At 42.2% G+C, this 13,315-nt stretch overlaps 1 protein-coding gene across 1 annotated transcript; it reads right to left on the bottom strand.

Moving 5' to 3' along the window:
- Positions 1 to 4,043: 4,043 nt before the first annotated feature.
- Positions 4,044 to 7,440, bottom strand: id4 (inhibitor of DNA binding 4). Its single transcript, XM_088999557.1, has 3 exons — positions 6,827 to 7,440; positions 6,257 to 6,317; positions 4,044 to 5,267 (listed from the first exon to the last, which is right to left on the bottom strand). Exons 1-2 carry the CDS (start codon positions 7,232 to 7,234, stop codon positions 6,270 to 6,272), a joined length of 456 nt encoding a protein of 151 aa, XP_088855683.1. The 5' UTR covers positions 7,235 to 7,440; the 3' UTR covers positions 4,044 to 5,267; positions 6,257 to 6,269.
- Between the last annotated feature and the right edge of the window lie 5,875 nt (positions 7,441 to 13,315).

Raw genomic sequence — 13,315 nt, 5'->3', positions numbered from 1 at the left:
TTAAAAGAAAAACCGGGAGGCACTCCTTGCTGCTTTGGATTGAGAGTTTTCAGTCCTTTAATTTTGCAGACAAAACTGTCAACCTCTTTGGGAGCAAAACGTTGTCACTGAAGCCTCATTAATTAGGCTCATTAGGTTAACAAAAACCTGTCGGAATGGAGGCAGTTGGAGCTCTTCCGCCCTGATGGAACAGCGGTATTTAGCATGCCATATTGGCTGTCTGATGGTTGCACCTCAGGGTCATGTTCTGTGACATGGCTTTTGGCCACCTCCTCCAACACACACCAACACACACACACACACACACGTGCATATCCATACCCTCCAATCTTTCAGGACCTTGGCAGACTTCTGGTTTCCCTTCTCTAATCTCTGAGTTCTCCAGGGGCCTGCAGCCATTCTCTGCTATTTAGAGAAGCTTGGCATTTGCCTCCTTTCTGTAATTCATCGCCCATCTCCTGGGAACCACGGTTGGCAGTGGCGATGCCAAATTGTCTCTCCTTCTTGCATGTCTTTCCCTTTTCCTACAGGCTCTCACAATGCATTTCTCAGTCTTTCTGTCATTCACTGAGTTTTGTGAAATGAAACAGAACAATCCATGATTGGTTCTTTCTTCTTATTTAACTTTGATCGATGAAAATGTGAACGTGAATGTGATGTCAACGCATAGCTGTGCATCAATTACCATTAAAAGTATACGTCTGTGTAAGCTCTCAGTCGTACAGGAATGGTCCATCGATGAAAAGGTTTCTTCAGCCGTCATCGGTACTTTTTGAAGGTGTCGGACGTTCGCTGACGAAGCCTCTTGGATAGGAGGCGAAACGTCCGACACCTTGAAAAAGTACAGATGACGGCTGAAGAAACCTTCTCATCCATTAAAAGTGCATTGAAAAATAGAATTGGAATGAATAAAGCTTGACTAAGACCTGTTACATGGTGGCAAATTCAATCAAAATGTTTCAGTGGATCAAGTCATGATTTGTTTTGAGTAAAAACAAAAAAAGGTGATAACATTTGGAACGTGCCATAAGGACAGGCAGATGTAAAGACTTTTCTTCAGTTTGAGCATTGCAAGCAAATTACTGAAACTCACACTTTATGAGTAGACGGCTGTTTGTGGCAAGCATTTAAGCTAATAGCTGCTTTAAATAGCTGCAATTAGTGGGAAGCATGAGATATTTAATCACTCCATACCAATTAGAATGTAATGAAGTAGTGTCCAAGAGTGAGCACGTTTTGTCCTAGACCGTTCAGCAGCAAGTGCTCGCCATATATTTCAGCGAACGCCGCGAAGAGCGGTGATTAACACGCAGGCATATAGGCCCCCGTGGAACGCCATAATGTGGAGTTAAATCAGCGAGAGAAGGAGGCGAGACAGCACAGCTAAACCCGTTATTGCTGTTTAACATATGCCGAAGGTTAATTCAAAGCAGCAACAATCGCAACCATTCTCGTTTTATGGGTTTGTGTCGCTGTATGTTGGGCAGACTCGAGTAATTAAGACGCTCTGACGCGCAAACACACCGAAGAAGAAGGCGAGACGAATTCCAGAAAACACTTTTCAGATTGCATTTTAGGGTTTACCCTTCCGCGGAGTGACATGCACACACACAGAAAAGGCCTACGTTCGTTACTGCAGGCTGTTCCTGGCACTAATGAGAATTAATGTGTGATCACACGGATTGGTGTGACTGGGTGGAAATAGAGCAAGCCTAAACATTGAATAAAATGACCACATTTTCTACGACTGGCCTGATTGGTAGATCATAATCAGTCAGGATAATAGAAGTAATCAGTGGAGCCTCAGGAATTGGTCCTCTGCTTCCTCCAACCTTACAGTGTGGACCTATCATAGCAGAAGTCTGGCACCACCACCTCTGCACAGCAAGAATATATATAGAGGGTCTGAGCGACCAGCAAAATTTTAGTTCGCTGACCAAGCCTCTTGGATAAGAAGCGAAACGTCCAACACCTTCAAAGAAGTACAAATGACAGCTAAAGAAACCTTTTCATCGATGGACCACTCACTCCTGCACGACCGAGGGCTTACACAGATATTTTGTGATTTTTAATAGACTAACACCATTTATCATTTTGCCGCGAAACTCGGTTCAATTCCTTTCTAATCTTTTCAAGGAGGGCAAGAAAAACAAGACGCTGAAAAAATGTGGGTGCGCAAGTGTGTACGACGTTTAGTCGTTGGTTGTTTGAATGTTTATTTTATGATTAACCAATCAAAATCTCGGTTGTATTTTTGGTGTGGTCCAATAAAATCAAGGCTAACCTATTTGATCATCGTTTCAAAAGAGGGTATTAAGCAAACCCAACCGCTTTCTGTAAAAGAAGACAACACAGACAGTCAAACGCAATTTCATGCTTTGGGGCTGGTTCTCATCAGTTGCAACAGGGGCCTTAATAAGGTCAAACGACAAGTCGAAAATAACACTCAAAGCATCAGACTTCTGATAGCAAGTCAACGATCAGGACGTGGCAGGCACACCAGGGGATTTTTATTTGGGGTTAATGTGAGTACACGTCCGCTGCTGCCTCCCATTGCACATGAATGTGGATTAATTTTGCACGCAACCAATGCAATATTTCAGTAATTTACATTGAAATTCCCCGATTTAAGATGTTTTTTTTGTTCAAACTTTGGTTGGAGGAGACATGGTGAGGAAAGTCTTGAAATATATGTATAACAATACACAGAGAGAGAGAGAGAGAGATTTTCCAGACATACATACCTAAAATGTGTTTTCAGATGCGTCTAAAATCAGAAGATCACAAACCTGTTAGTGTTGTGAATCTCCTCAGCAATATTCAAAACACTGCTGCAGTGTATTCATTTCATAGTAACAGATGCTATCATTTAAAATCAGTTTAATGCAGAGAATGTATCGGATGATTGTGCATATCATTAATCAACACCGGCGTAGGTGTAAAATAGCGTGAAACAGACGCTTTTCAATTTGATTCATTACAATGCGTTGTGCGGGTTTATCGTTCTTTCATTGATCCTCTCCTTAAAAAAAAAGATGATCGCAGTCACGGCAGCTGAATGTCATAACGAAAAACTGAAGTCAGGCTCTACACACACACACACACACACACACACACACACACACACACACACACACACACACACACACACTCACTCACACACTGTGGGCATTGTGAGCCACATCTGACATGAGGCACATGTCAATGACAAATCGATACCTGAGCAGGATTTTGTAGACGCGTACACAAGTGTCAGTTGGTTGAAGACAAACCTGAAGCTCTGCGAAATACACCGCAACCATCTTCATATCCCGAATGTCCTCATTTCGGTGAGTTGGAGCTTCAACTAACTTTTGTTGGCCATGACAAATAATGGAGCCACTCAAGCAGCGTGTCTAGTGTGATGCATCAATCCATCGTCCAATCTCATTTATCTGTATTCCTATTTCATTTTAATCCAGTTTCTTTGATGCCATAACATTTTACAGCATAGTTTCAACTTGTTTTGATGCAGTGCGTCATATCACTGGAGATTTCGAGCAACGGGTTCGTGATTTGAACCTCGGTTTTGTCCCTTCCAAAGTATCAATGACACAAAAACCAATTTGAAGCCCCCCACAGAGCAGCATCGTTATTTTAAGTGACACTTTTCAAGTTTCCATAAATATGGGGAAAACAACATGTATGTTACTTGTTATGTAGTGAATACCCTAAAGAAGGTAGGCTGTAATTCATGCAACAAAATCTTTTCTAAGAATGCCACCCATGAAGTAGCATTTCGCATTGTGCGACATGAGATGTTTCTTTTTGTAGAAATATCAGGGAAATAACAATGGTGTTAAATGTTGTCAACCGTAATATTTTTTCCACACTTCTGTATTTGTGAGATAAGGTTCGACTTGACCATTTGGAATCAAACTACAAATTGGATCCGAATGCTTTTCCCCGTTACACCACACGTCCTTCTGCGGCTCATTATTTCACTTGCTTGCACCGGCACCGCAAACATTAAACCTCTGGAGACAAATAATGAGACGACGCAATTCTTCCTGGAAACTTTAATTGTTTTGACAACGCCTCACAAGCCAGTGAAGGTCAATTCCAACAGTGCAGCGGACAGTCACGTACATGAGCTCTCCCACACTGGCAGGAGGATAGTGAGGTAAATTGGGCGTTCAAAGTCATGAAAACATTTTTTTATTGAACCATCGGCGTGCTGAAATAAACTCATGATCACAGAAAAAACATGCTGATCATCACAATTAACTGTCATGAATGTTTACGCGGTCCAAATAAAATTAGAATGTGATTCAGTAGAATTGTCTATTTCTGGATCACATTGTACATTGTTCGAAGTGCTGCGTGTCTTGCTTTTCACAAGTGTGCATTGGAAAATCATGAAGTCGGGCCTTTTCATTAAAAGCAAAACAACAACAACAACTACAAGAACCACAAAGCGACATATAAAATAGCTGAGCGATCCATTGCCCCGACCGAACGGGTCAAGTGTCACAGTATAAAAAGAACAAGGGAAAGCAGAGCAAACAAAAGACATTCTCTACACAGGGAGGCCTGCTTCAGTGCACATTTGACATCTCTGCAATGAGCCCGACATGCTACATCGGAATCCATTTCCAAAACATTGCAAAGTGAACTGATATCATCGTGTGAGGACAAAACCGCATTCATTCACAAAAGACTTCAGAGTGTAGTTACAAAACAACCAACATCATTCTTCATAAAAATATCTCATAATTACAATAGTCTATTTGAAGCATCCAGTATATGTCTTCTTTTCAAATATTTGTCATTAGATCATTTGTTTCTTTTCATGTACAATTTTAATTGTTTTCAATTTGAATTGTTTGTCTTTACAATATCAAATAAGATGCGGTGGCGGGGATAGCATCCCTGCTCCGCACAAATCATCTATTTGAAACAATAGATGTCCAAAATATGTACAGCAATTTTGCAGTTCAGTAAAGCTTTAAACTCACATGTTCTTGAAGCACAAAGGGCTTTCGTGTAATGCTTGTTCGTGGCTGGGGTTCAAAGATAAAGGAATTTCATGTGGCGAGAAATAAAGTGGATGGGGTTGCTTTGAGACAAACGGCTTTTTAATGCACGCTCAATGGAACTAAAAGTCACATTTCAGATTTGTTCCTTCCGATAGTTTCCAAATCCCTTTGGGATTGTGCATCCAGTTGGCTGTGAGTCCCTGGTGAAGCTTTGCTGGCTTTTGGAGCGATTCTGTTCAGCCTGCACACCTGTGGAGGGCATGAATAGAAGTGGGGACGGGGGGTCAGCTACAGCTCTCCAGACTGACTGGCGCCACCGACAAAACACAGGCCATGCTCGATCAACAACCCAAAACAAAGCAGGTCAAACAACACGGACGTGGCTTCTCAGGCTACTGGCCGGCCGACCAGCTGAGAGTCTGGTCCACTTTCAGTCGACCGACCGCCGCACCAAATCAGTGGCGTCGACGTCGATTTTACAGAGGGACAGAGTCGCTGTCAAAGACTCAACGTAATGTTTGAACATCGGCTGCTTCGCTGATTGCTTCACCGGTGACCGTTATTGCACCAAAGCGCAGCTGCCTCTGTTCATGTTGCTCAATTATTCTTTTCCTTGTCTTGTCTATCTCCCGCATTTACAACGATACGCTACAAGAATGTCTGTTTGTTTCAATGGCGATGCATTTCACTGACCAAACCGATGTCGTGTTTACACGACTCTTGATATGTATAGCAATAATATAGATATACGCATAGATATATAACGTATAGATAGATAAACAAATATAGATATTCATAGATAGAGATGTACAGATATATAGATAGATATATACTGTATAGATGGAGAGAGAGAGAGAGAGAGAGACGAGAGAGAGAGAGAGAGAGAGAGAGAGAGAGAGAGAGAGAGAGAGAGAGAGAGAGAGAGAGAGAGAGAGAGAGAGAGACAGAGAGAGAGAAGAGAGAGACAGATAGATAGATAGATAGATAGATAGATAGATAGATAGATAGATAGATAGATAGATAGATAGATAGATAGATAGATAGATAGATAGATAGATAGATAGATAGATAGATAGATAGATAGATAGATAGATAGATAGATAGATAGATAGATAGATAGATAGATAGATAGACTCAGAGAGAGAGAGATGTAACGATATATACATATGTGCAGAAAATAATATATTTCATGATAAAACATACAGTAACTACAACAGTATAAAAATATTCACACTTACCAAAGTTTTGGATTCAGCGGCATAAAATGGAGTCCTCTGGCTTTTTGACAATTGACGTCGTCTAAAAACAAAAACAAACAAAAAACAACAAGAAAACAAATGTAAAATGATAGGGCAAAATCATATTTAATAGTTTACCTTTTAAAACCCATGCCAAGTTTCCTGAAATAATACTTTGCAGGGAAACATTGCAGCCACATTCAATTATTTTATGGTCTATTGAATAACAAATTGCTTTTTTTGTGCGCGGCGGAGAGGACTACCGGCTGAGATACTTGAGCGGCCGTGGGTTGAGGCGGGCCTCTGACACCCACTCGTCATTATCATGCAAATCATAAAGCCTGGGATCAAGTGCGCAATCTAAGAAACGCTAAATGCGCAATTTGTACCCCACGTCGTTCGGCAGACACACGCGTCGGTTATTGAATTTCAGAAACAATTTCTCTTCCGTTGACGGGACAACGACATGTAGCGGGGATGACGGGCTTTGTCCGCGTTGTCGCTTTTATATATAGTCTTCCGCGGCCGGGTTCAATATTTCCCGGCACTACTGTATTCAACAAGCGGTACCTGGTGGCGGTCAACGTTGAGCACCGCCAGCGGCGTTCGGCTGGGGTTGGGCGCCAGAGAAACGCACGTCGCAGTCCGCTGAGGCGCTTGTTTGTGGAGAGAAGGGTGCGTCTCCAGGGCCGATTGCAGGTCCAGAATGTAGTCAATGACGTGCTGGAGGATCTCCACTTTGCTGACTTTCTTATCCTGCGGAATGGTGGGCACCAGGCGCTTCAGTCGGCTGTAGCAGTCGTTCATGTCGTACCGCAGACAGTGCCGGTCCTCCTCTTCCATCCTGGACCGGGCGGCGGAGAGACTCTGGTAGGTCAGGGAGTGGAAGGAGGGTTGCCTGCCGCTGCTGCTGCTGCTGGAGGAGGAGGAGGAGGAAGACGAAGAGTCCTGGGGGTGCGCAGGAGGAACAGCCTTCATCGCAGACGACGAGAAAATCAACGAGTAAACGGCACTAATTAAACTGCTTCAAAATGGAATATTTTTGTGGTTTTTTTCCCCCCTCAGGTGCGCTCCTGCTTAATATCCCGCGAGGCCGCAGTCGCGCTAAATCGATCTGACTGAGAGTGCAAGCAAGGAGGAGATTGTTTATAGAGTCGAGGAGAAAAGAGGGGAGGCGCCAAGCCACCAGACTGACACACGAGGGGGAGAAGCTGGTCAGTCGGTGGCAGTGAGGCGGCCCGCTGCTCACCGAATCAACCGCAACTGGGGTGAAGAGAGGGGTGGCAGGGGGCGTGTCTGCTCTTTACTGCTGACATTTCTCCGGGTACCTTGAACCTTGGTCATTCGATGGATTTGACGCGAGAAATCTTTGACGCACCTTTCTCAAAATAAAACCCATAAAGGCTTACTTGCACCTAACTGGACATGAAATTTGAAATTTGGGTTTGGTAATTGTTTCCTCTTCCGGCTTGCGCAATTTATTTCACACAGCAGTCCAGTCAGTACAAAAATGAAGCTTACCATCTCGCCTTTACATAAAACGTTAATCATCTCACTCACTTTTAGAACAACAACAACAACAACAACAATACTATACTACTACTACTACTACTACTTATAATAATAATAATAATAATAATAATAATAATAATAATAATAATAATAATATCTTCCTACCCTGTGACTGTAAAGTGTCCTTGAGAGTTTTGAAAGGCGCATATGTAATAATAATAATAAGAATAACAATAATGGTGGCCCGCCGGGTGTCCCCCGCCGGGTGCCCGAAGACGGCTGGGATAAGCTACAGCACCCCCCGCGACCCTAATGAGGAATAAGCGGTATGGAAAATGGATGGATGGATAATAATAACAGATGACAATGCGCATAACTCAGTTTACCCAAGTGTCAAATCTCTTCTCCAGCCTTCTTGTGTGGCGTTTCTGTCAGTTTCTCCGGCTACCCCTGCATTCCAAAAACATGCATGTATGCAAATCTGTCCTCGAGTGTTAAATGTAAATTGTTGATTGTTTGTATGTGCCATGTGAATGGATGACAGCCACTCCAGGGCGTGTCCTGCTTTTCACTTATTAGCTGGGATAGGCTTACCCGCAAAGAGCAATAAATCATATACATATGTAACGGAGTTGTGCGCTTAGATTATTAAATTATGAAGGAAGTGACGCACCGGCGCACAGTGTGGCACTATGCCCCGCCCATAGTTTCCAGAACAATCTCGAGGAGATTCAGGGTGAGTCGCAATTTTCTGTTGGTCTTGATTAACGTGCATTTTCATGACAATATCTTATTTTGTTTCCCCTTTTGTACTGTCTAGTGTTATCTAATTAGTTCCCTTATTCATTTCGAGTCCAGATTACTTTTTGTGTCATTATTTACTTCACGTTTTGTCGAGTGGAACTTTGGAGCACATGTGCTTTTCTATTGCGCAGTTAATCACAAGACGAAACCCATGCGACTTCACCCATCCCTTCTGCCATACTGTGTTGCAGAAATAAAAGAAATAAAAAGACACATCCACGCGTCTCGTCTTCATTAATACGGCAGCATCGTGGAGATGAAGACAGTCACTGTTGTGACGCCCGTCACACATATACATATACATATACATATACATATACATATACATATACATATACATATACATATACATATACTATATATATATATATATATATATATATATATATATATATATATATATATATATATATATATACAGTAAAGTCTCATTATATCGATATCGGTTATATAATAATAATAATAATAATAATAATAATAATAATAATAATAATAATAATAATAATACATTTAATTTACAAGCGCCTTTCTGAACACCCAAGGATACTTTACAACAAAGACAATACACAAAATAGTAAAATCATGCATAAAACAATAAATAATAAAACAGCATAATAAATTAGACCATGAAAGCAAGTTTAAACAGGTGGGTTTTCAGGTGAGATTTGAAAGTAGGAAGGGAGTCAATGTTGCGGATGTTGGGTGGAAGTGAGTTCCAGAGTTTAGGAGCGGAGCGGCTGAAGGCTCTGCACCCCATCGTTGTGAGACGGGCAGAGGGCATGTAGAGGTGGAGGGAGGAAGAGGATCTGAGGGCCCGAGAAGGAATGGAGATTTGAATTAGGTCAGACAGATATCGGGGGGGGGGGGGGGGCAAGTTTATGGATGGCTTTAAATGTAAACAGAAGTATCTTGAATTCAATACGGAGTTTAACAGGGAGCCAGTGGAGCTGTTGGAGGACAGGAGTGATGTGATGAAAGGAGGTTTTTTTTGTGATGATCCGGGCTGAGGAATTTTAGACTAGTGTGAGTTTATGGAGACATTTTTGATTGACCCCGAAAAGAAGTGAATTACAATAATCGATACGGGAGGTGATGAGACTGTCATGATCTGGTTGGCGACCAACGGGTGGCGCTGTCAGCCCCGCTTGCACCTGCACCTGCACAGGTGCTGGTCATCCCGATCAGTGGCGGACTGCCACGTTCGGATTGGCGACCATCGGGTAGCGACGTCAGCCCTGCCTGCAGCCTCGCTGGTGCTGGTCGTTTTAATCTGTGACACTTAAAAGGACTCACGGCACGACCATCCGGTGTCGGTTCATTGTTTGTTGCATGCATTGTGTATGCTGTGCATGTGTTTGTTTAACCATGGCGGACTTTTACTTTTGGTGTTCTTTTGATACTTTGTATTTTTTCTGTTCTGATGATTTTGATGTTTTACATTTACTGCTGTTCTGCATTGGACTGAACCCCCTCAGCCAGATAATCGCCAAGACAGGCTATGGATACCACCTCAGAAATGGAGCTACAATCAGTCACCTCCTCTACATGGATGACATAAAGCTGTATGCTAAGAGTGAAAGGGACATAGACTCCCTGATCCACACAACCAGGATCTACAGCAGTGATATCAGAATGTCATTCGGGCTGGAGAAATGTAGTCAGATGGTGACTAAGAGGGGCAAGGTAGTCCACACTGAAGGGGTCTCACTCCCTGAAGGAACAACAGCAGACATTGAAAACAGCTACAAGTACCTTGGTATACCACAGGCCAATGGCAACCTCGAACTAGCAACAAGGAAAGAGGCTGCGACCAAATACCTCCAGCGGGTGAGAGAAGTCCTCAGAAGCCAGCTCAATGGCAAGAACAAGACCCGGGCAATAAACAGCTATGCCCTGCCAGTGATCAGATACCCTGCAGGAATAATAAGGTGGCCAAAGGAAGAGATTCAGACCACGGATGTTAAGACCCGAAAACTCCTCACCATGCACGCAGGGTTCCATCCCAAGTCCAGCACCCTGAGACTGTACACAAGCCGTAAGGAAGGAGGCCGGGGACTAGTGAGTGTGAGAGCCACTGTCCAGGATGAAACATCCAAGCTCCATGAATACATCAAAGAGAAGGCTCCAACGGATGATGTACTCAGAGAATGTCTCAGACAATGGGGAGCAGAGGATGAGGTGCTGGAAGACGGACAATCATGGGAGGAAAAGCCCCTACACGGGATGTACCACCGAACCATAGCAGAAGTGGCTGATCTCAAGAAGTCCTATCAGTGGCTAGAGAGGGTTGGCCTAAAGGACAGCACAGAGGCACTCATCCTGGCTGGCCCAAGAGCAGGCCCTGAACACCAGAGCCATAGAGGCAGGGATATACCACACCAGACAAGACAGACAGACAAGGATTTTTATATACGTATATATATATATATATATATATATATATATATATATATATATATATATATATATATATATATATATATATATATATATATATATATATAGATATATATATAGATAGATAGATAGATAGATAGATAGATAGATAGATAGATAGATAGATAGATAGATAGATAGATAGATGCACCCCCTTCACTCTCTTTGACCCAGCTGTGTCTTATTGTGCCTCTGAAATTCCTCCACTCTGGGATCCGTGCTGCAACGTCTCTCCCTCCCCTTACCATGTTCATTGACTAGCTGAGTCCCGCAGACTTCTTGGCGCCATATTGGGACCTTATCCATTCACACCTACGTAACGCCTCTCCTTTGCTTTCTTTGTTCGATCTTGTTACGCAAGTTGCCATGGATGCTCAGCTGCATCTCAGTCTCAATCTCAAATGTTTCCCAATCAAACTGCATGTGGAGGGGCCCCAAGGTTTGAGTCAAGCATGGATGACACCCATCTCAGTGACTTTTTGGGGGGGATTGGGATTAATGTCCCAAACGTTATGGGAACCACCACACTCTCCCCTGCAATGAATAATGAAAGGCTGAAATGGCTTTTGTTTCTGATGATTGTTTTCTGTTTTGTCTCATTTTCTTTGTTTTCTGTTGCTATGGGATATGACGGTTGAGCTCAACTATTTGAGCATATATTTGATTGAAGGACCACTTCAGACTATCAAATCATTAAAATCTTCACATTTGCCACACATTCGATAGGTACACATTCATGACAAGCAGAGTGAATTTAAGTTAAAGGTGGTTGAGTGTCGCTGTCAAAATACTGGTTAACTTCTTCATAGACTCGTGAACCAGTCATTGTTAAACATGAGAAGCACAACATTTATGACATGTATCCTCATGACCATTGAAGCATTAAAAAAAATTGTAATGAGTTTTGCCCATTCCGATTACTACGGTAACTTATTGACCGTCAAAAAAGTTACAATACGATCAAACGCTGCCTGAAACCTACATTTTTCGGTTGACCAGTTTCAAAGTCCACTTTGACTCTGAAGCCCTGTACTTTGAAAGTGAACAGATTGCAAGATTATAAGTATTTCAACAGGAAACGTGAATCAAATTGGGGATACGCAGAATAGGCAATTTATGGATTAATGTTTACAAAAATGTATTTGTGCCCTATCACCAGAAAAGAAAAAGGATGAAAAGGAGCAAATGTGAGGTTTTAATTTTAAAAAAATGATTGGTGATCATCAGTAAGTCAACACGATGAACCTTAACAATCTCTAAAAGCAGCTGTTACTCACTGCAGGTTTGCCAGTTAGTGTGCTACAAATTGCCCTTTTGTAGATATCTATTCATCAATTCATTTTAAGATTAGCATCTCAGGATTAGTTGATCTTTTATTCTTTTAACTGGTTTATTTGGAACATTATCAGTCGTTTAATTAAAACCAGGTTCTTTTCTTACAGTGTATTGTAGGTGTTCAAATACCTGACATGTTTCGGCGTATACTTCCGCCTTCGTCAGGTATTTGAACACCTACAATTCACTGTCTGTAAGAAAAGGATCTGGTTTTAATTAAATATCAAGTAGACAGGATGAACTTAGAACAACTATTATCAGTCGTTGATTTCGGTAAATTTCAACAACTTTGATAAAGGAACGTCGGCGTGCAGGTGACTAAGAATGGGAAAGCAGAAGCAAAAAAAACATGTACGTACATGCTTTGGTCCAAGTGCTAAAGTCTATATTTGCCTTAGTTGCGCACCACCTTAGTAGACCTAGCTCACTGTATAGGTTTCATATGGTTTCCTTTACTTTGCTTACTGCTGCTTCTTTAATTGTGGCCCTTCTGGCTGAAGGTTTATTATAGCGCTCACAGGGGACTGACTGGTGCTTGGTGACAAGAGACTCATTATCAGATAGGTGTGTTGCGGCTGAGATGTGGAGGCAGATTTCAAATCTATCAATTTTAGTTTGCTCTATTCGTGTATTAGCTACTGCATGCTTGCAAGTAGGTCAGAGATGAATTTTAGAAATTCATTGTATTTCATCTAAGATTCCTCTGCATTAGCAATGTGCAATTTTTGGCATACATGGGGGTCACAGCACTAAGTATACAAGACGAGTACCAACGTAAACACGTCACCCTAAAATATTTTTAAATTCAGTCTTCAACCTCTGTTTGCCTTAAAGGAAAGTGACATCAGGAAAACAAGTCTCTCTGATTGACCTGGAGTCTATCGCAACTGATTTTGCCGTGGAAGTTGGGCCACACCGTGAAGAGGTTCACCATGCAGTCAGTCGCAGGGCACAAGTTGGGATAAAGAAACA

Source organism: Hippocampus bargibanti, linkage group LG06 (genome assembly GCF_051943395.1).
Source record: "Hippocampus bargibanti isolate YZ-2025 linkage group LG06, ASM5194339v1, whole genome shotgun sequence".
Taxonomy (NCBI): domain Eukaryota; kingdom Metazoa; phylum Chordata; class Actinopteri; order Syngnathiformes; family Syngnathidae; genus Hippocampus; species Hippocampus bargibanti.
The sequence above is the reverse complement of the archived record's forward strand: the minus strand, read 5'-3'. Positions and strand labels throughout refer to the sequence as shown.